This window comes from Fulmarus glacialis, unplaced genomic scaffold (assembly GCF_000690835.1).
Source record: "Fulmarus glacialis isolate BGI_N327 unplaced genomic scaffold, ASM69083v1 scaffold19575, whole genome shotgun sequence".
In the NCBI taxonomy this organism is placed as follows: domain Eukaryota; kingdom Metazoa; phylum Chordata; class Aves; order Procellariiformes; family Procellariidae; genus Fulmarus; species Fulmarus glacialis.
Genome location: NW_009213911.1, coordinates 5,416 through 29,101, shown reverse-complemented (window position 1 = coordinate 29,101; position 23,686 = coordinate 5,416). Strand labels below are relative to the sequence as shown.

The 23,686-nt window shown below is 38.1% G+C and overlaps 1 protein-coding gene across 1 annotated transcript in view; it reads left to right on the top strand.

The window, feature by feature from the left end:
- ZMYM4 (zinc finger, MYM-type 4) overlaps positions 1-21,903 on the top strand; it is a 29,871-nt gene extending 7,968 nt beyond the window's left edge. Inside the window, exons 7-28 of the mRNA XM_009578376.1 lie at positions 1,506-1,680; positions 1,780-1,992; positions 3,311-3,461; positions 4,132-4,247; positions 4,378-4,650; positions 5,124-5,274; positions 5,549-5,721; positions 6,095-6,245; positions 7,872-8,012; positions 8,306-8,343; positions 9,556-9,700; positions 10,707-10,828; positions 11,176-11,347; positions 12,274-12,327; positions 12,445-12,624; positions 13,164-13,258; positions 13,815-13,986; positions 15,728-15,879; positions 17,218-17,329; positions 18,682-18,930; positions 19,827-19,956; positions 21,425-21,903. Of these exons, the coding sequence (XP_009576671.1) occupies positions 1,506-1,680; positions 1,780-1,992; positions 3,311-3,461; positions 4,132-4,247; positions 4,378-4,650; positions 5,124-5,274; positions 5,549-5,721; positions 6,095-6,245; positions 7,872-8,012; positions 8,306-8,343; positions 9,556-9,700; positions 10,707-10,828; positions 11,176-11,347; positions 12,274-12,327; positions 12,445-12,624; positions 13,164-13,258; positions 13,815-13,986; positions 15,728-15,879; positions 17,218-17,329; positions 18,682-18,930; positions 19,827-19,956; positions 21,425-21,632 (3,373 nt within the window). The 3' untranslated portion in view covers positions 21,633-21,903. The remainder of the gene's footprint in view (positions 1-1,505; positions 1,681-1,779; positions 1,993-3,310; positions 3,462-4,131; positions 4,248-4,377; positions 4,651-5,123; positions 5,275-5,548; positions 5,722-6,094; positions 6,246-7,871; positions 8,013-8,305; positions 8,344-9,555; positions 9,701-10,706; positions 10,829-11,175; positions 11,348-12,273; positions 12,328-12,444; positions 12,625-13,163; positions 13,259-13,814; positions 13,987-15,727; positions 15,880-17,217; positions 17,330-18,681; positions 18,931-19,826; positions 19,957-21,424) is intronic.
- The last annotated feature ends 1,783 nt before the right edge of the window (positions 21,904-23,686 follow it).

Sequence of the window (23,686 nt, the reverse complement as noted above, 5' to 3'; positions counted from 1 at the left end):
TTTCTTTATTATTTCTTCCAGATGAAAATAGAGTTACTGAATCCCCTCAAATGAAATAAAACATGGGTAAATTAATGTATTTGAGGCAGGATATTTCCTTATATTCTAAAAAAAATTTAACTATCCAGTCTGGCTTCATTCTGTGAGCTTAGATATCTGTAGGTTTTAGCGCTTCAAAATATGTCACTGCTGCTGTTATTTGATGGTGGCTAGACCTTCGTAAGATGTAGAGAGATTAAATTTATGAAGAATTGAGTTTTTCAGGTAGTTGGGGTTTCAGCACCTAAGTCGGTTACTTTCTACCTAGGCCTAGAGTGGAAAGGCGACATTTGCTTGTGTGAGCCTATTTGGAAAAAATTCTTTAGAATTTCCACAGTCCTGTTGGAAACACAGGCCTGAATCTTCAGCTCTAAAAACATTTTAATTATTGAAATTTTTTTTCATTTGTATTATTGTGTCCAAATTAGCAAAAGGAGACCTTTGTGACTAGCTCTTTAAGGTGTTATATTACTGTACCATAACTTGAGGCAAATAAATAACTTTGCAGACTGATTTTGCTACGATCTGTTTATAGAGGAGAATTATTCATATGCATTATTTTTAGTTATGAAAGTTACTTTGCAGAAGGAGTGCTGCTTTGTTCATCATTTCTTCAACAAATTTATTACTCTTGGTTTTACAAGGTCAGCTGAAACTTAAACTTGAGACCTCAATTAATTATGCTTTTCGCTTGCTGTCTCAGTGTGAAAAAGCCTTGTAATAAAGTTTAGCAGTCTTGGCTGTAATTTGTATTTATTCTGTTGAAAAATGGTTTACCTCTGACAAAACAAGTGAGAAGGAGGCATCCTTCCAACCAATAAAATTATATAAATATTTCCTCCTAGTTTTTTTGATTAAAGGCTTTGAAACTTTTTTGTGAATGACAAATGTTTCAAAAGAGAGAAGAAATAAGGAGAAAGTTCAGTTTGTTAAATCCAGCAACAAATAAACAAAACCATAGATGGGAGATAAGAGATGGAAAGTTACGATACTAGTCAGACCATTTTGAACTGAACTAGGCGGTGATTAGAAATTGTGACCTTTCGTTTTTCCCTTTTTTTTCCCTACCCCATTATGATTGGTATTTTCATTGTTAAAGGGAATTATTCCACATATCCTGCTTTCTAATTTTTTTTTTAGTAAAGACTGCAAAACAGCTATCTTTTCCCAGTTCTTTTTCAAAAGATTTAATGACTCAGCTTAGTGTATTTATAAGCCACTCCTAAGTCCAGGTACAAAATGTTTCACAAAATATCTACTTGAGAATTGTACTTCTTAACTATTTTCCTAATAGGAAAAGAAAAATGAAGTCAGATACTTAGATCAGCAAAAAGAAAAGCTTTAAATTAAATGAATCCGCCCTCTTCTAGGAATGTTTAGTCTGCAGAAAAAGAAAGGACAGCAAGTGGATGTGAAACCAACATTAATTCTTTCTCTTTGTTTGTTTGTTTTTCTTTTTTCCATAGAGACATTCTAAATCCAAAGGATGTAATCACTGCCCAGTTTGACAATACGAACTCCAGTAAGGATTTCTGCAGCCAGTCATGTCTCTCTACATATGAACTGAAAAGGAAACCTGTTGTTACTATTCATACTAACAGCATTTCAACCAAGTGCAGCATGTGCCAGAAGAATGCAGTGGTAATTGCAAACTTCTTTTTCATTTGAATTTCCTTTAGATCAGGACAACTTGCTATCTCAGAGGTGAACATAGATATTCTTTTTGTTCTTTTCTTCCAGATTAGACACGAAGTGAATTACCAGAACGTTGTACACAAGCTCTGTAGCGATGCCTGCTTCTCCAAGTTCCGCTCAGCTAACAACTTGACCATGAACTGCTGTGAGAATTGTGGAGGATACTGCTACAGTGGCTCTGGCCAATGTCACATGCTTCAAATAGAGGGACAGTCAAAAAAGTTCTGCAGTTCAACATGTGTGACAGCATACAAGCAGGTATATTTTGACAGAATATTAAAAATAATGTCTTTGATTAGATTTTGGGTGTTCTAAGAAACACCCAATTTATTAGTTGATTATTTCAGTTACTGTCTTGGTCTAAGATAACTCCTTTTGCCATTTGCTGCTTAATCTTTGCCCAAACATGTTGCTCTGTTTCCCTTACCACTGAACCGGCTACCAGAGTATACCAGTGTGAGAGAAGACACAATGGGACCCCTCAGCAGCAGTCCACTGTGACTTTTTTCAGCCTTTGAGATGCTCCCTGTTTGAGTATTCTCTATTAAATTGTAGCATTTGAATTAAGTAGAGAGGAAAAGTAATAATTAGTTGATAATTTTGATTTTAATTTTTAAACTTTTACTATTTTAATTTTTATTATAATGGAGCCTCTTAAAGAGCTGAGCAGTTGAGAGAACCTTAATTTATTATAATAGCTCAATTATTTTTGACTGGCTTATTTTAATGCAATTAATTTAGGAAAAATTGCCCTCTGATAAGATAGTTTAACTTCATTTTGTAACTTGACTCTGCTGCCCCATTATTCAGGCCACTTAGGCCAAGAAGGGCCTAATGAATTAAAAAAAAATCCGGTAAAAGTATTTCATCCAGAAAATTACCTACATTAGTTGTCCTCTGAAACAAATCTGGAAATTAAATTAAATAAGCTGGAAAGGAGAGGGATTTCACGCTGCTTTTGCGTCTCACATCAAAACCTCATATATGTTAGTCTTCCTGAAAATACAGTATGTTCAAAGCTTGTCTTACCTATTTTTTACTGATTTTTAAACAGCATTCAACTCAATTGTCAGCTACATTCTGATAGTTTCTGGGTTTTTGTGGGTGAGAGAGGAACCTCCTTCTCTCTGTTTCTTTTCTCATCTGTTAGATGGGAATATTGCTTACATACAGGGCTGATGTATTAAAAATCATAAGCAAAATGTTGCTTCTCAGCAGAAGTGTTGAAGTCGGCTGATACAAGGTGCTTGGTACATGCTATTACAACATGTAGTAGTGTTTGCACTTGGAGGCCTTCGCCCTGACAGCCTCGGTACTGTTTAAACTGGCCTGCAAAGGTAGCGCTTACCCTGAATGAGAGACAGCCCAAGTCTCAGGTGGTCAAAGTGTGAATACAACAAGCATACTGGAAAAATCAAATAAGTATATCTGCATCATAAATAATACAGCTGTAAAATAAGTGCTGTTTCAACTGCACTGGCAGACACTTTTATATGTGTTTTATATGTTAGTGATTAATTTCCAGGTTAATAAAAATACCGTTTCAAATGAATGACAGATTTCCGTGTTTCCACAGAAGTCAGCTAAAATTACACCTTGCACACTGTGTAAATCTTTGAGATCTTCAGCCGAGATGATAGAGAGCACAAATAACTTGGGAAAAACTGAACTGTTTTGCTCTGTTAACTGCTTGTCAGCATATAGAGTGAAAATGGTTACTTCTGCAGGTAACTTTATCCTTTTACTTCTTCTTTAGAAGCATAATTTTGTATAGCTCATATCCAAACTTAATTTGTCTTGAAAGTTAAGGTGGATATTCTTTTGCGGGGGATCGAAAGCGGCTTTTTTTTTTAAAGGGAGGTGCTGAGATGGGAACATAAAGACTTTCTACCATAGATAAACCTAACAGTGACAGTACAGCCCTTTTCAGCTTTGTTTTTCGAGAGAGCTTAAACATGATAATAGACCTTAATCTATTTTCTGCTCTTGCAAGTGCAGCTGGTGGGTTTCCCAGCTAGACAAAGCCACTTCTGTGGACATATATCATACCACTGCTGTGACTATTCTGCCCCTTGTTCTCCAGGGTGATTAGCTTAGTTACCTCTGCCTAATGTTGCATTGAGCTAGGCAAACATATTCTCAGCTATTTTTCTTGTAAAACAGAAAAATGCTTACTGACATCCTAGGGATACTGGGAGATTAATTAAAGGATCTGGCAAGCAACAGGCACCGCAGCTGCAGTGTCTGCTTCTGAATCTCTAGAAACTTCGTCTTGGGCTTCTGTGTGTACCTTGGCTTGTCATTCAGATTTTTTGGTTTTGTATGCACAGTGCAAAATTATCTGCAATACAACTTGATGTTGCATAAATCGCTTTTTCTTCTCTGTTTCACCCTCAGGTGTTCAAGTTCAGTGCAACAGCTGTAAAACTTCAGCAAACCCTCAGTATCACTTGGCTATGTCAGATGGGAGCATACGCAATTTTTGCAGCTACAGTTGTGTAGTAGCTTTTCAGGTGTGACATCTAGGATTTTTTCTTAGCTGAATTAACAGAAAAATAAATTGATGGTGTAAATGTCTGGGATGTCGGGTAAAATACCTAATATTGTAAAATAAAGTCTATTCCTCAATTTGCTTTCCTGCAGAATTTGTTCAACAAGCCTGCAGGAATGAACTCCTCAGTGGTACCTCTGTCACAAGGTCAAGTCATTGTAAGCATTCCCTCGGGGGCAACGGTATCGGCAGGTGGCACCACCTCGACTGTGTCCCCCAGCTCCATGAGCAGTTCAGCTGCAGCTGGTCTACAGAGGCTGGCTGCCCAGTCCCAGCAAGTCACTTTTGCCCGCCCTGTTGTAAAACTCAGGTGTCAGCACTGTAACAGATTGTTTGCAACCAAACCAGAACTGCTTGACTACAAGGTAATAAAGATTAGGGCTTTTCAAGCTCACATTTCTCAACAGAAACCCAAGAAATTGTAGCTTATATGCAATGGTCTGTCAGTACTGCTCTGTTGCTTACTATGACCTACTCTGGAGAAATTTGGAACTGATTTTAGTATCATTTAACCATTATCAAAATTAATACTGATACTAGCTCTTTGATCTTAAAAACAGAAAAAAAACCCTCCAAAAAACCAAAACCAAGCACATTCCTGATTCTTAGTCCCAGAGATGATCCTTTTAATTCCAGGCCAAAGCATATTGGTGAGGGCTTTCTGCTGAAAATTGTGCTGTCTTTGTTATAAAGCTAAATGGGGAGACTTACTCGCTAGTGCTGTCTGTTGTTGATTTCCAAGGGCATAAATCAACTGCTTCTGCATTTTTATTAACAATTAAAATGTATTATCTGGGATGTCAGACATTGAAACCAAAACATTCTGGCTGTGTTGCAGGGTAAAATGTTCCAGTTTTGTGGGAAGACCTGCTGTGATGAATATAAGAAGAGGAGCAGTGTAATGGCAATGTGTGAATACTGCAAAATTGAGAAAATTATCAAGGAGACAGTGCGATTCTCAGGCATAGATAAGCCATTCTGTAGTGAAGGTAAGAAAGGGCAAGATTGTGTCTCAGACAAATCAAGTCAGAAGTGTTTTGCCTTAAAATTACTGATGATACTAAGAGAAACGTAATCGGTTTAGGTTAGAAAACCATTTTTTAGGTTTAGAAACACGGAATTTCATTCACACTTTACATTTTAATGGTATGTTTCAACAAATTATTACAGACATAATGAAATATAAGAACTAGAAGTGCTGAGCAAATGTCATTTTGATATTGAAGGATGCTTTTGTTTTCTTGATATTTTCTCTTCTTTTAGGTTGTAAACTGCTCTATAAACATGACTTGGCTAAGCGCTGGGGAAACCACTGTAAAATGTGCAGTTACTGTTTACAGGCTTCCCCCAAACTGGTCCAGAATCACTTCGGGGGCAAAATGGAGGAATTTTGCTCAGAGGAGTGCATGTCTAAATTCACAGTTTTGTTTTACCAGGTAAGCAATATTCTCACATAGCTTCCTCTAAAATATAAACGTGTTAGCAAAAGAGCCTTTGTGCATTAGGAGCTATGTGAACTACCTGTGGTTGACTTCTGTGTCCATGGGATATATTACATATATGTGAGAGATGAGTAAATCCTTCTTAACTTTTGAGTACCAGTTTTCTATATAGAGAAAACTTAATATGGGTTGTGGGAAGACAGGCATTGAATGTTCTGCTGCTTTGTGTTACACTGCAAAAATGATGCACTCTTACAGATTTCTTTACACTATATTTGCTGAGCAGGGTGCAAAGAAGTTTTTATACACACACTCTTTGTGGCTGTTTACAAGTGTGTTTAATTTCTCCCTCACTCTGTTTTCCTAGATGGCAAAGTGTGATGGTTGTAAGAGACAAGGTAAACTCAGTGAGTCCATGAAATGGCAAGGGGAGATCAAGCATTTTTGCAATCTGCTTTGTATTCTGTTGTTCTGTAATCAGCAAAGTGTTTCTGACCCTCCACCTCCAAACAACACAGGTAAAACAGGCTGGGAATAGTATTGTCTTTTGGTGTGCATGATAGTGATATGAACATTTATTTGGAAACTCGATTCAGTGAACTTTTTGAGATATATCCTCTACTGGGGAGCTTGCCTGTTGAATGGGCTCAGTTTTCGATCTCTCTCTTACTTCAGACAATTTCAAACCTCTGCAGGTATGAAATGAGATTGCTTCATATACCAAACCTCTAGATTGTGATTTTAAAGAAGATGAAACAAAAGCACTTACTTTTCAATTACTTTCATGAAACAAAGGCCCATTTTATTAGGGTAAAATGTACTGATACCTACTGAAGACGCATTAAATACCTAGCTTGTCTCCTGGACTTGATAAGACATAGCCAGATACAGTAGAATGGTAATGTTCATTTAACAAAAAAAATCAAGTGGTGAAATTGGTAGACTTACTGGTTGTAAATACAGACTTCCATGTATGAACTTAAAATAGCCAGTTCTGTGTAGTCTGTAGGCATATGAAGAGTTACCGTTTCTGTGTCATTAAGTGTTGATGCTTAAAAGTATCAATGCCAAGATTAATGTGCGCTGTAGCTGTTTCCTTGCTCATTATTTTAGCAGATGGAATGGGAAGGAGGGTGGGAATGAAGCCCACAATAGGAACTGTGAGTTTCTGTAGGGAATGAAATGCAAAGGGAAGAAAGGAAGAAAGGCCCACAAAGACAGGAAGAGGAAGCGAAACAAAGGGCAGAAATAGCACTGATCCTAAAGAGGGGCAAAATCTCCCAGTGAGTGATGGTGACTGCAACAGTAAGGTACCCAACAAGCAATAAAGAATATTAACTGAGAGTTTATAGTAGGCACCAGGCCATATTCAACTCTTCAACTTTGTGTGCATCTGCTGCTTACATTGGTGGGAGCTGTTTTCCCTGATTAAGAGTCATATATAAGTAACTTTATGCTTTCAGGCCATAACTATACCATGTGACATTCCTGGTCTTGTGAGTACATTTGACTGTTAGTAAGGACAGCAAAATGTATGGTGGGCCTGCTTCTCCAGAAGTGTGCCTGCAACTTCAGCTGAGGCAAGTGTGCAATGCCTTTGCAAAACTGGTCTCCAGGCATCTCTCTGAGCTGGGGGCAGCCAGGATAATGGAGTGCTTCAAAACAGTATTTTTTGATGACTTGTGGTAATTCATGGTAATGTGGTAACGAATGGTGCTTTCAAATGGAAAGAACCTAAGACTTCCTCTAACTGTGAGAGCCTCATAAAATTCACCTCATTCATTATTTGTCAGGATGTCAACTGTCTCCTATACTACATATGTTCAGTACCGAGCACAGTAAGGTATCCAATCCTCTTGTCTCCTGAGTGCTGCTGTAATACACATAGTATTACAAAGAGAAAGCTGCTTTTATACTATGGTGAACTTCTGAAATGTTTCAGTAACTGGAAAACAGCTTAAGTTTGCTTGTGAAACCAGCTCCTATTTAAACTGAAACGCTGCAGTTTGACACCTACATTGTCTCCTCATATAGCAGGCTTTTTCATTTGGAGATAAATCTGGAGGGTGGGTGTTGCTTCAGAAATGCTGTTTTATAAATTATCTTATTGCTTATTTTAGTTTTCTTCTGTTCACTCTGTCCAGCAAACCTTTCTATGGCACCAGCTTCCTCATCAGGCCCTCCTTCTTTGAGAAAAGACTCAACCCCTGTCATAGCAAATGTGGTGTCCCTTGCAAGCACCCCAGCTGCCCAGCCTACGGTTAACTCCAACAATGTTTTACAGGGTAAGACTGCTGAATATGATGCGTGTATTTTTAAATCTCTATTCCTGAACATTTATATTTGTTCAGGGATCTTTTCCGCTGAGGGCAACAGCCACTTCTTCATTATGCTTAACATCAGTGCAGATGGTTACAGTTTTGTCCTTCCTTTTCCTAGGTATAAATAATGACTTAAATTTATGTACATACACCAGGGAATGAGGTTTAATGGGAATTCTTTTTCTTGACCTTGGCAGAGTATGGGTTATGGTCCTTGATGATAAGTGCATAGGCTATTGTATGTTTTTTCTTCACAGGTGCAGTCCCTACTGTGACAGCAAAAATAATAGGAGATGTAAGTTTTACAAGAGACTCTTTTTCTCACTTACACCCAGATTGTGTCAATAACAAGTAAAGTATCCAAGAATTTTGCACCGTCATTTTGTAACTGCTTTTCCTCATTGTGATTGGGATTTAAAATTCATCCAGCTTGCAGATGCTTTTTTAAAAATGGATAGAACTTGTATGGTATAAAAGTCTTTTTCTGTCCACTGACAGATTGATTAGATGTTTTAAGACAAAGCTTGTCAAATTGTAGCTTTTGAGATGGCTGTAGTTCTCAAGCAGTTCATGTGTGGCTTCTGTACTTGAGGCTATCTTTTGTGTCCAGAAGTGGGATGTAATGTCAAAAGGACTAGCATGGGAGGAAGGGGACCAGCATGGGCTGCTGGGGCTGACATGACCAAGCTCTTGCAGCTTAGCTTTCCTTCCCAACTCCCTAGTAGTGTGGTAACAGAGCTGTGGGGAACCATTGTCACCGCTTATCTGTGAATAACTCCTAGAGTTCCTATTCTTGAGCTCTTTGAGGTATGTGGTATATATCTTGCAACTCTCTTAAAATACGAAGGTTTTATTATGTAGCTCTTATGTTCTGGAAGACTGACACCCTTGCTTTTAGCTGAAATGTCATTTATGGATTAGAGTATGAATCTTCCCCAATGAAACAGATCCTGTTATTTGAATGCATGACTGAAAATTACAGTTAGCAGGACATGAAATTAGTACAAGCATGAATAGTCAGTCTGTGTGTAATCAGGAAGAGATACTGATACTGCCAGCATTTGTGTTCATTTTTTACTTTTATTTCTTTCCAGTGGTTTCACATCAGTTTACTAATTTTTTTGGGTATCTGTATCAGCCAGACTTTTAGTCATCAAAAGTATCTTAACATCACTTCTCTTTACATCTTTGCCATCCGTAAGATTCCAAGGTCAAAAGTTTATAGAGGTTATTTGACTACAGAAACAAAACATTCTTGCAGGTTCGTTCACTGCACTGTTAACAACAACAAAAAAAGCCTGTTGTTTGATTAAAATAAATTGAGGTGAAAACCAGAAAGCACCAAATACATTAGCAAGCTGTTTTTGTGGTAGTTTTTAAATTATCATTTTTGTCAGCAAGGAGAGTTTTAAGTTGTTCAACCTCCCATAATAGAGAACAAATACTAATCTTACGATATCCTTCAAACCAATACTGACTCTGCCCTCATTTATATTTTTCCAAACAGGCTAGTACTCAGACAGATGCCCTAAAGCTACCACCATCACAGCCACCTAGGCTTCTAAAAAACAAAGCATTATTGTGCAAGCCAATCACACAGACTAAGGCCACTTCATGCAAACCTCACACGCAAAACAAAGAATGCCAGACAGGTATGTATCTAATCTCCTACCCATTTTATAAAAGACTGTGTTGCAGTTGACAGCGTAATGCATGGTTTATGTAACAGCGAATATTTTTTACTATGTTTTAAAACGTTAAATAGTTTTCAGATTGTCGTATGGTATTTTCCAAGTAGCAGTTTGTCTTACAGATGTAAAACATTTACTATTCTTTGAAATCCTTAAAGCTTCATGTGTGATGAATCTTGAGATTTGTTTTAACTCATCTTTAGCATTCTGCGATCATCTTAACTGTGGAAAATGAAGTGCAATAGTTAAGTGACATGCAAAAGGCTGCAGAGGGAACTTGTTTTCCTCAGGACAGAATATGTGAGTTCTTAGCTCTCACAGCACAAGCCACAAGAGCAGACTCATTTTAATAAAGTGCATGATTTCTCAAAGATTTTTTCAACTCTCACTTTCCTTTAATTATTAGATACTAAGAACCTCTGAAAATTAAGTCCCTATTTCTAAGATCATTTCATTAGATTCATATTTGCTCTAAGCTCCCTCTGTGGGCAGGAGGAAACAAAAGCACCTTCAAAGCCTATTACATAGTCCAGACTGTCATTGAGGAGTGGTTTTTCATCATTGTTGCTATAGAAGGGGGGTATCTAGTGTTGATGTAAACCTCTCAATGAGGAAGATGAAGTTAAGTGGGAAGATTGTAGTTAGTTTTTTAATGGTACCTTCTTAAGGTCTTGTAGTTACTTATGAGATAATTGCAGTAACACACCATTTACCTGGATGTATTTAATACTTATTTCCACTCTTCCCTTCCAGCATTCATGTATTCACAGTGCTGTTTATTTCCAAACTGTAGTATTAATACTTGTTACAACAATGCTAAAATGAAATATGACTATGAACCAAGAAGCGGTACTGTGCACACTGAGTTACAAGCAGAAGTCCAAACAATTATCATGGACACTCTGGAGTGTACTGGATAATCATATGGTTAAACAATTTTTGTTTTGTTCTATTTTTGATATAACAGAAGAAGAAGAAGAAGTTCAACCCCAAATCATTGTGGTACCTGTTCCTGTACCAGTGTTTGTGCCAGTGCCCCTTCACCTCTACACTCAGTACACACCAGTTCCACTTGGGATGCCAGTACCTGTAAGTTATACTTCAGTTCATTAGAGAACTGGTTTACAGTCTTGGTTCTGAACAGGACACAGAGCAATGTCATTGGGTTTTGTGACTAGTCATGCAAGTGGTATTTGGAATCCTTGAAGCCATTTCTTTCGTTATTGCATCATGTTTGGTTCAGCATCATCACACAAAACTACCAATTTGTAGGGTTATTGCAGAAATGAAACAAATTGTCCAGTCTGGAGTTATTTTAAAATAAAATTTAGTAGTTCTAAAATATATGTAAGATTAAATGAGAGGAATCTCCCTTGTGTATTTGCTGTTTCCCTTCACCCCCAAACATGCTCTAATATTTTCCACGTGTTCCATAGGTACCAGTTCCCATGCTCTTCCCAACTACCCTGGATAATGCTGATAAGATCATTGAAACTATTCAGGATATCAAGGAAAAGATTCCCACAAATCCATTTGAAGCTGATCTCCTTCAGATGGCAGAAATGATTGCAGAAGATGAGGAGAAAGAAAAAACACACTCTCATGGTGGTATGTGGTGTTTTTAAAAAGGAAACTAAATGCAGTGAGGTGAAGGTGCTCTCATCATGGAAAATAGATAGAGAAATAGATGTGGGGCCTATATTGGCTGCTTCCCAAGTATGCATGTCAAGTTGAATGGTCCTGTTGTCTTACCAACATTTATTTTCCACAATGAAAATTGTCTCTGTGTACAATATTCTGTTCTTTGTTTTGAAAACATGTTTTCTTTCAAGATTAATTTACTCTTCCTCCATAGTTCCCATCTCAGGTGCTGGTTATACTTGCACCTTTCTGATGCTTTTGTAATTTCACAGAGGTTTATCAGTCAATATTCAATTGAGCTATGCTTAGCATAAAACCCATGTTAGATACTGAGCACTGACAGTGGTTTAAATGTCTTTGCATTCCCTTTCCCTGATCCTAGGGGCTGATTTGACTTTTGTTGACAGTAACAGATTGCTAGAGGTAGTAATCTGCAGATCAGTACATCATGCATTAGCAGAAGCAGTCAAAATCAAGAATACAGAGCAGTTGCTTTACGAGAATATTTTCCTGTCAGGCTTTTTATGGTGGATTTTTGGAGGGTGATGCAGGTTAGAATGTGTTGGATAGTGATCATCCCATGTAATAAAAGTGGAACAAGCTGAAAAGAAATGAACAAAACATCTTACTTATCTACAGATGACTCAAATAACAAACATGGAGGGATGGAAACGTTTGGAAAAGCAAACATGGGTTAGTTCTGCATTTCTGTTTGTCCCGTAACAGCATGACCAAGGTAGAAAGCTGTTAGGAGAAGTCTAGTGGAGGAGAAGACGCATCATGTGTGTTAGTATTGTGACCTAATACATAGTTTTTTGGTGTTCAAAGTATTTTGTATTAGTTATGTAAGCTGTCAGTCATTTGTAGATACAGATTTCCTTCTTTTTCTAAAGGATCTCAAACATCTGAGCATGAGCTCTTCCTGGACCCCAAGATATTTGAGAAAGGTCAGTTGGATTTTTTTTGCAAATGGATTTTGATCCTGCTGTATCTTTTCTTGCAAATTCCTCTTTTTGTCTGCCCCTTCCTATAGCATATGGTATATCTGGTCACTCTCATTACAGATCAAGGTAGCACTTATAGTGGAGATCTAGAATCTGAAGCAGTGTCCACTCCACACAGCTGGGAGGATGAGTTAAATCACTATGCCTTACGATCAAATGCCCTGCCAGAACCAGATCCAGAACTGAAGCAGTTCTCCAAAGGTGATGTGGAACAGGACCTGGAGGCAGATTTTCCATCAGGTCTGTATAATGTGAAGAAAAATGCATTGTTGTATAAAAGTACGCACGATTTTCTGAGTAAGTGTTGTACCAGCAGTCTGCTTATGAAGGGTATGTGTTTTCATTTAGTAAAATTGGATATTTAAAGCTGCAGTAATGTATCAGCTCTACTAAAAATTACTATTTATTATTGCTATCTTTAAAGACAACATTCTACAGTACCCCTGACAGGAGTAGCAGGTAGTCTTGCTTGACTGCTTTGAATTTATCACTTCTGTGTCCCTAGGTATAATCCATGTGAGTGGTGCAGAAGAATATAAGTTTGCCTGAATAAGTACACCCACTGTTGGGGGAACGGGGGGAGCTTTTTTCCTTTTCTGAGAATTTACTTTCTTTATAGAGAAGGTACATATATTGCCTAATTATTCAAAGGTGAAGCATTATTTGAATATACAGGTGTGATTGCCAGCTGTAAGGTATACCGTAGTATCTAAGTGACACTTCTACCTGGGCTGTTAAATCATATAATTAAACTCTTAATGGTGTTGATTTGACTTCAGACTCATTTGACCCTCTCAGTAAAGGACTGGGTTTGCATTCACGTTCACGAGCAAGACGGAGACATAGAGATGGCTTCCCACAGCCAAAAAGACGGGTAAGAAAGTACCTCTGGAACACAAGTTCCTTGCATTTGAAGTAATAACATTATGTGCATGCTTATTCTCAGAAATAAAAAATGCTGCTCCAGGGTGAAAATGAGAATTCGATTTAACTACACTGTATGTTTTTTCCTGTTCTGCTATATGAGATAAGATTTTCTTTCCTCCCCCTCTGCAACTAGGTAGACTAAATGCTTTTTTTAGTGCGCAAAGTTTATTATATGGGTATAATTTCAAAAAACTCCAAAAAAGATGTCTTTTAAGTAATGTCATCATGTACAGGAAAGAATAAATTTTTTCTTGTGTAGCTAGAGAAGAATATATTTCTGTGGATATATATCACAGTGAGAATTACTGTATTTTATTGCACCTTTTCTGTAAAATGTTGTTAATGTTTGTCCACATATTAAAAATACATATATATCCACTCAGATTCTGTCATGAGAGTAGGATTTTGTTACCATGTCATCATAATGTGAGATCAAGTTAAGCATCCGTAGATGAAGAGCTTATTAAATGTTTGTTTGGTTTGGTTTGTTCATTTGCCTGTAGGGACGGAAGAAGTCTGTAGTTTCTGTAGAGCCCCGGAATCTGATGCAGGGCTCCTACCCAGGATGCTCTGTTTCTGGGATGACCCTAAAGTATATGTATGGGGTAAACGCCTGGAAAAACTGGGTCCAATGGAAAAACGCACAGGAGGAACAAGGGGACCTGAAGTTTTCAGGTAAATTTTTGTCTCTCAGCGGAAACAGAAATACTTAGTTGAAGACCACTTGGCACAATATGGTGTTCAAATAAAAAATAGGATTAGATATTACTGAGTTTTAAAATATCCATGAGTGGAGAAAAGATTTTATGGAATACCGTCTTATGTCTTGTCATGCATTTAAAAATCATAGCTATTACATTCTTAATTGATCTGTTACCTATTAAAACAGGCTTTAAAATACCAGATTTCTTTTCAACATTAGAAATGTTATTCTTTTAATTTCCACTTTGCATTCATTTATATGTAGTAATTCCTCATTTGTAGAAGAGATGCTTTATGCAGCTGCAGAGCTCTACTGAGCTATTATCAGGCCATAATTCTAAGCTGACAACACCAACTTGGCCCTATCTTCTTCATCTGTAGCTAACGCGTTCACAAAGTATTTGTTTATCAGCATAACTGTTCGCTGTAAAAAAAATTATGTACCACAACATTAAAATCTTAACACCTTATTTCTAGGCTTCACAGCTGGAAAGAAACTTTCCAAAAGTCTACCCATTCTGTGCTGCAACCTGCCTGAAACTAACTTTAAAAGGCATGAATTGTTCCTTGTGTCTCACTAGGGTGATAGATAATAATGACAATATAAATGTCACTTTTGTTTGTTTTTCTAATTATGGATTTTTTTTTTTTTTTACGCAAAAGTACAGCAGTCCTGGGATTTGGCAGTGTCTAACTTCCCTTTTCCCAGGTCTCAAATCTGTCTTACACGCTTGCACTGAGAGTTTTGTGGGCAAATTTTCAGAATCGAGCAGAGAATTTAAGTTAGGAATATTGAGCTTTTTGGGGATGGTAGGGAAGAGAGCAAAACATATGAAATACTTCTGCAATGTAAAGAATTAAGTGTGGCAGGGCTTATATATAAGAAAGATCCCGAAGGGAAAATTCTAGTTAGAACGAGCTCTGCTTTTTCCTCTCTTATTTGGAATTTTTGTTGTCATTATATGAGAACAGCTGGTTTTTGTTTCCCAGAAGAAGAGCAATCACATGAGTTACTGTGTTTTCTTCTTGTGGCTAAGGAAGCAAATATTACAGTCAGTTCCAGAAAACTGTGTCCACCCCCATCCCTCCCAAAAAGGTTCCCTGCTTAGTCCCAAGCAGGCACTTTTGTAAGGTGTGGAGCAGCCAAGCCTGGTAATTTCACTGCAGGTCCTTTGACTGATCGATTCCCTGGTTGCTCTGCTTCCCTTTCCGAATCCCATGCACGTCCCATTCAACTCTTCATTCCTTCTCCCTTTAAGGAGTTGAATATACTGCTCTCAACTCGTGTCCAGAACTATTGGGAAATACTCAAGATCTTTCTCTCACTTGGAATTCCCCTGAGCCCAGCTATAGAGGTGAAACCTATTTATCAGCCCTACGCTGCCAGCCTCGAGTTCGTGCAGCCATTGCCATGCTACATCTTTGGATTCAGCAGACTCCCTTTAGATGTCTTAGCTTTAAATACCTGCAGCCTTATTACTCAGTTGCAGCGTTTGTACTGGTTGCACATGCAGGTGGTTTGTTTTTTATTGGCCAAATCCTCATTTAATTGTTAGCCAAAAGATAGGAAATAGTTCACAAGTTTAGTCATGCAGGGTACTTCATGTATGAGATAGAAGATTTAATAGTTCTGCCTACATGAAATAATAAGGAATGTGTAAAGACTTAATCTGTTGAATTAAGTTAATTTTTCTAATAATTTTCTTGGCCACAGTTCGTCCTGTGAAACTCAAGGAGGACATTCTCTCATGCACTTTTGCTGAGCTGAGTTTTGGCTTGTGCCAGTTTATTCAAGAGGTGCGGAGACCAAATGGAGAAAAATATGATCCTGACAGCATCTTATACTTGTGCCTTGGAATTCAGCAGGTAACTCAGAGAATTAGGGTATTGCTGAGAACATACAATACTTGCTCTGGTTATTTATGCTTTGTATCCATGGTCCCATGTAGCTGCTTGGTTTTTGTAGAGGAGGCAAGAATGTATCTTATTTGTGCTTTATTCCTAGTCTGTGTTAATCCTGTATTTGACTAGTTTGTCTGGACCTTTTTATGATCAGAGTGAACAGGCTTCTTCTGTACTTTGGAGGATTGTGGCGTGGAGGGCTAGGTGTTTCTACCTAGACACAAATCTTCGGGTTTGGTACCTTTTTGATCCTTTTTCATGTATAGGAAAGATTTTCTCCTCAGAAATATTTGCTTTATGATGGAATGTTTTAGATCTAAAGTAGTTGCACAATGCTCTTCTAATATACAAGTTTATATGGAAGAGGTTACCCAGCAAAGACTGAGCGCCTTCAGTGGCTAGACAGATACCTGTTGTGTTGGCAATATTTACAGAAAAAATACAATGGGAATAATAGCATTGTAATTAATGAATGCTAGGAGTAATGTAATAAGTCCTTGCTACCTGCCTTGAAACAGTTGCAGTACAAACCTAGTATAATATTAACTTCTGTTTAAAACTCAATGTTCAGTATATTTCTGTTAGGGGCTTTTTTTTAGAATAGCCTGCTTGTTCCTTTCCTTAAACAGTCATTTGGAGATAAGGAATCAAAAGCTACTTCTAGTGTAAAACCTATCATTTGACTAGGCATGGAATTATCTGATTTTTTTTCCTGGCTATGCTTGAAAAAAATGTAGAAAGACTTAAAATTCAAAGTGCCATTGTTAGGGTCTAGGAGTATCAGCAATTTTTGTGTGTTCCAGTTTTGACTTATTTATTGATGCACACTCCTGACTTGTAGAAAACTTTTTTTGACTGCTGCTTGACAAGAGTTTAAGGGACTTTTACCTTGATGCTGTAAGTCGAGCTATTTCAGCAGCCTAGCACTAGGCCTGTATCTATTATCAGGAGGTATTAGCATGTGAAGTTCTTTTCAACAGAAAAATACTCAATAACTCTTCTGTTTTTTATAGGCAGACTTTTTTCAAGAATATTTAACACTTAGAGGATGATGATTTTTCAGAAAACAGCTCTAGAGCTTGGAATATTAACAATAATTCTTGCCTAGATCTCTCATTTCATACTGGGGAGGTCCCAGTCCCTGCAGAAAATTTGATTTGATATCTTAACTGAAGATTTCAACAAAGTGTTTTGGACCATATGACACTGGGACATAAGAAAGGAAAAGAATCTGATGTCCTGTGTCTTCTCTGCAATGTTATATAATCACAAACTGTATGTCTTCCTTTTTTTCTCTTGTAGTACCTGTTTGAGAATGGTAGAATAGATAACATTTTTACCGAGCCCTATTCCAGGTTTATGATTGAACTTACAAAACTTTTGAAAATCTGGGAACCTACAATTCTTCCAAATGGTAGGACAATTGTTTTGTTTTGTGTAGCTGCATGACAAAGCCGTATTATAAATTAATATTTTCTCAATGCCATGAAGAAGAATGTGAGCTGAGGCATTCACATTAGTCTCCTCTTTCTCCACCACATAATTGTTTGTGGTAGACTAGCATCATTGATTTTATGTCTGTCTCTCCCAGTTACGGATTACACTTAAATATACCTTTGCCTCTGATCAATCTCTCAACTCCTTTGAAAGACAGGCTTCCCATTCCTGTAGTCAACATGCTACTTCTTGTCTTCCCTCAGGTTTTAGCTAATCTTTTTTGAATACAGGTAGCCAGAATTGTAGATAGTATAGGAGATGAGTTACTGCAAATACCATGTACAGTTGCACTGGTATTTCCCTATTACTACTGGAAATACTCCTCCTGATAAATCCGAGGATCACATTAGCAAATCATTGTAATCGTGTCTTGACTCCTCAATTCCAAGTTCATCTCACCTCAGTCACTTCCAAATTAAGAGTTCCCAAATTCTGCAGACATTTCTAATTCGTCTTCAAGTATGATCATGCAGTTTATAAAGCTGGACACCAGCCATATTAGTACATAAGATCTTTTTCAGAGTATCAGCGACACTTGAGTGATGTTCGCAACTCCTCTGGATCCACGACTGGCTTTTCATTTAGAAAACAAACTTTTTAGTTAATACAGAAATAATCCAGTTACTTATAGACTGCTGCATACAGCGATGTTTTTTTTTCACCACAAATCTTTTATAAGCCCCTATTATCTCCTTTTCCTAACTGACTTACGATAATCACAATGGGCTATTTGTATATAAAGATGGTACATTTTAAACTCATGCTCCGTGTCTTAGGAATTACACATTTTTGCAGTTGGCTGACTGTGGTTTAATACAGTGAAATTGGAGCTTAGTGAGATTCTGCTGGTGTCTGCAATCTTCCTTTATATCCTTCTCTCCAATCTTCAGATATTGGAAGATCATGCTGTTCCACAGCTTGATTCTCCATGCTCCCTCTTACGTTCATGCATGCAGTGTTTTTGGTTTTATTGGAATTACAGTTGCTTATGATAGGTCTGAATTTGATATGATATGCAGTTCATTAATATAGAAGGTTAGCTGAAAGAGGACTTACATGCATCTCTGGCAAAATCTGCCTACTTAATTTTAGTCATTTCTCCCTTCCCACCCTGCTCATGTATGATGCTTTTATTGCTTTGGGAAAATTCTGAAAATCTGCTAGATTAGGCACAGCCTGTAAAAGCTGTTCCTTTGTAACTGAATATGGGGACAGCCCTAAAATTGCATAAATAACCCCCTTTCGTTTTTCTTTGCCCATTGTTCCTAGGTTATATGTTCTCAAGAATTGAAGAGGAACACTTGTGGGAATGTAAACAGCTGGGTGCATATTCCCCTATCGTTTTATTGAACACACTTCTATTCTTCAACACCAAATACTTCCAACTAAAGAATGTCAGTGAGCACCTGAAACTATCCTTTGCCCATGTTATGAGACGCACCCGAACTCTGAAGTATAATACTAAGATGACATATTTACGTTTTTTCCCACCCTTTCAAAAACAAGAGGTAGAATCAGGTAAGTGAGTGCTTTCTGATCATCTGAATTTTAGCAGTCATATTTGTATTGTCTGCTCCTTTTTTTAAAAAGGACTGGGGAGAAAAATACGTTATGCAGTAAGCAGAGCTATGAATATGCTGTTTTCCTGTACATTTTCAAAATTTTTTCACTCTAGTAAGGTTTAGAGAGAAATTCTTCATGAGCCAAGGCATCCAGTAAAAACTTACAAAAGAGATGATGCCACACATTTGGCTGCAAATTTGTTTAATAGTCTTTTATAACATCCTAGGCTTGCATAAAGCTTTATTAACTACTGCATGAGTTAAAGGCCTTTTCTGAAGTCCTTTTCTCGGGACTTTATATTCTTGAGGTCCAGACTCTTATCTGGGTCTTCTTTAATTCCCAGATTTATCCTAGGTCTGTGGGGTGAACAATCAAGGCAGCCCAAGTGGAGAACAGCAGTTTAGATGAAGCTAGAGGCTTGCACATGAGTAGGGACTGGCCTTTTGACCTCAGAGGCAAAGAAAGACAGATTTTTGTTTGCAGTTATTTTTTGGTATTTGGAAAAGAGAAGTCTTTGATCCTATTGGCTTCTCCAGTTAATAGTGCCAGTGTGTTACATGAATTCTACTTTATTAGGAAAAATCATATCCTCTGTGTTTTTCTGCTAGATCCTAGTTCTTGTTGATTTTCGAGAAGAGGAATGGGCTGTGGACAGCCTGTAGCATATGCAGTCTTTTGCCCATCCAGCAGATCAAACCAGTTGACCTGCATGTGACAGATAATCAGTTCAAGTAGTGTGTTTCTGTGTGATGCAAAGTCCTATCACTAGGTGCTAGGCTAAGTGACTAGGGCTTATTCTTGAAGGCGCTGTGTTTCACTGAACTTCTGTGATGCCATTTTTGTGTATGCAGATAAATTATCTGTAGGCAAAAGGAAACGCAGTGAAGATGAGGAGATTCCAACAGCAGTGGAAATGGCTGAAAATACAGATAATCCCCTGCGATGTCCAGTCCGACTTTATGAATTTTACTTATCAAAATGGTAAGTGACAGAACTTGATTTTTGACCTGTATGTAGACTAGAACAGGCGTTTGGGCAAGGATCCCACTTGGACTTTTTGTGCCTGTGCTGTGGCTCTTCTCTCCAGTTCCTGGTCCCTCAGTGTGAATGAAACCATGCTGATAGGACTTCCAGTGTCAGCACTGCTGTTAGACTCAGCAAATAGGTAGTATTTGTTACTGATGTTGAGTCAAGAGTGGAGTTACAGAGAGAGATGTATTCTTTAAATGCCTGTTTACACATCCACAGGGTGTAAATGTAAACAGGGGACATTACCACAGTGACTATGACATTCTCATCTCCCTTAATTCCCATACAGGATCCTTCTTTTGAGAAGATAACTAATACCCTGATATCATGTTCCTTGTGAAAGAGGGTAGAAAAAGTGTGAATTAGGTAAAACTGCTGATAGCTTTTGCCTGCTGAAATATGAGATTAACTTGTATTTAGGAGTTAGAAAGGAGACTATTTAGCAGGGACATAGATATAAATCATTTTGTCTCTCCTGTTTCTATATAAACTTTAGTTAGATCATTGAGCAGGTGGAATATGATGTTCTTCTCTCTTCAAAGAAAATACACATGCAAAATGAAACAGCATCTCATTAGTGTCAGCTAAAACTCAAATAAATCACCCTCAAAAATGCACCTACTGAGCTTACTACAAATAGTTCCATTACTTAGGCAAAGGCATGCCTAGCACCTGTCCTGACTCTTTGTCTCCCTCTTCTTTCCTTCCGTGTATTCACTTGCATATCATTAGAAGCTTTTAGCTGTCCTTGGGCTGGGAAGACATTTTCATGCTCCTCATCATATATCATAGCTGAGCCCCTGCAGTGGTGCAAGCAGCAGTAAAAATTCACTTTGCTGTTTTAATGTGAATATTCCAAAGTGCAGGCAGGAGGGATCCTTGCTTTAGAGGACTTTGTGTCTTCCTGCCAGAGCCTGAAAGCTGCCTCAGAGTCAGACAGTCAGTCTTTCAAGCAGATGGGCCCACCATTCTGCACCATGAGCAGGCAAGCTAGGATTCAGTTTTGCTAGCTCTTGAACATTCCTTGTGCCAAAGTACACAGCAATTCTGGAATACTAGAACCAGTGTAATTCAGAGATTGGATGTCAAATGCATCTATCAATCATATCAAGATACTAGTACCGTTAATTGGATGATACTACGATTGAAGAACCACATCTGTAAAGAAGTCACTCTAATTTTCTTTCTTTCTTTATAAACAACTAATGCTAAGTGACCTGGAAATAACTTAACTGTTCCCTAAGTTGAAGGGGGGAAACCAAGCCACTAACAAAAAGATTTGAATTATGCTGTTTAACTTACAGTGTTGTCGTCTCAATGTAACTTTCATTTTCTTTGCTGTTTCTCCTTAACGTTTTTGTGAGTAGGGCTGTTAATGCTGCCTTCCGATAATGTGCTCTTCCTTTCTTTACGTTGACAGTTCTGAAAGCGTGAAGCAGAGAAGTGATGTATTTTACCTTCAACCTGAGCGCTCCTGTGTACCCAATAGCCCCATGTGGTATTCCACATTGCCAATAGACCCAGGAACCTTGGACATCATGTTAACACGTATTCTTATGGTGAGGGAGGTACATGAAGAACTTGCCAAAGTCAAATCAGAGGACTCTGATATTGAGTTATCAGACTAACTGAAGTGGGGTATTTTCCTTTGAATACACATCAGAAGCACCAAACTGTGAATACGTCCAGCCTTTGGAAAATGTGTATCAAATAAGCCACGATAATGTCACCTACAGGCATATTTTGAACCACAGTGGATGTACAAACTGGAACTGGAAGGAAGCAAGCTGTGTAAGCTGCAAGAAACAACGTCCTGTGGCACTGATAAATCCTCTGAACAAATTTAAGATGAACTAACCTATCTGAGTGGTGCATAAATCCTTTATCTGTTTAGGATTTTAAAAAGTTGCGAGATATTTTTAAGGAAAAGGGTTGTGTAAAATCTACCATAGCAATGCTGGGCATGGAGAGCTAGACTGTGGCTCACGTGACTTCTCAGCCTGATGGCTGGCAGTCCTTGCTGCCAAAGAACACGTGGAGATCCTAGAGCTCTTCACGAGGACAGAGAGAAAGTGGTGATATTTAGGCAGACAGACACCTTCTGTTATAAATACACGTACACATACGCTTTTATAATTTTTTTGAAACTGGGATCAAATGTTAGGAAGGCAGAAGCTGCTGGTATGTCTGCCAGGGAAGCTATCTAAATGGACAACTGTCTGGCTGCTGTTAAATGGTCACACGATGCCAGAATCTAGCTCTCGGTCCAGGCTAATACCAACTCTAGCTCTGTTCAGTCTTCGACATGGAAGAGGTGCTGTAGGTCAAACTTCAGAGCGATCATGTTACGGGACGAACATTTCTGGGGTATGTACAGGAGAGTGACTGTCCTGGGGTATGTGCAGAAAATCCCTTACCTAGCCCAGTAGCTCTGCAGTCTGTCGATATAATCTAGAAAATACTGTGGTGCGCGGAAATTTTTTTTCCCTTAAGGCAGCTTTCCTTTCTCCTCTTTCTTTTTATGTTTTTGGTTATTTTATAAGGCAAATCTGGAGGGCCTTGTCATTTCAAATGCAAGATACATGCACTCTTTCTCTTTCCACCTTTGCAACGCGTGCAGTGTTGTACAAAGGATGCAGTATTACTTTTGACAGCAGAACTGTGGTAGAGAAGTACCATGTGTGTTTTTTTCCCACCCCACCCAAAGAGATTTAGTCATAGTGTTGGAAATCGAAAGAGATTTTTTTAAGGCTTGGCTGTTACTGCGTCTTTTTGAAGAGAAAAGCTCCCACATTGTGTTTAGAGAACAGGACATTGTCAGAAACTGTCTGTATCTCCATTTTCTCAAGCTATAGATGTGTGTTTCTGATGACCAGTGGTCACAAATTCATTGGAAACCCAAACTATTTTTAAAGAAGAGAATTGTATGGTTTTTATCTAGCTCTGGTCAGTTATCCATCTTCTGTAACAGGGGTCTGATATTTGATCTTGTCACTAAAATTTCAAGAGATGAAAATCAACAGCCTTGAATTATATTTCCTTTTTTTTTTGTTTTGTTTGTTTTTGTTTTTTCATTATTTTTTTAGCAGTAACAAAAGTAATTTAACAAAAATAAAATCAGAAAGTAGTCTATTGACGTTGTGTACTTGGTAGTCCTGTCCCTGCCTGTAACAGATTTCACTGATGTATTTTTTAATACAGAAAACTATGTGAAAAGTAAACCTGCCCCTGATTCTGTCTGATCAAAGCCCATCTGTGTCTGTCATTTCTGATCAAAGATAGTGCTTTCTCCACGTCCTGGCCTAGCACTCCCGGGGGAGATGTTTCGGCCATAATACGTACCCTGCCAATAAACTACCCAGGCACTTGGAGGCTCAGGGATGCTCCCGTAGCTGATTTCTTGTTCTGTGAACACTGACCTGTCCCTCCCCATAGTTATATTAAATGGTGAAATAGCAGACAGGGTATTTTGTATTGGGATGGTTGATAGAATGTTTCAGGGAAAATAAAATCATTCTGGAAAGATTAGTGTATAGGTCTGTAGGGGATAAAAGAAGTCCGAGCTGTGTCTGTTGCACACAGGTGTGCCCAGAACCTCGATGTCGGCAGGAGAGGGGAAGGATCCAGGAATTTCTGTATTTCCTGGGCATCCCCTGCAAGAGTGCAGCTGTTCTTGGCTGCA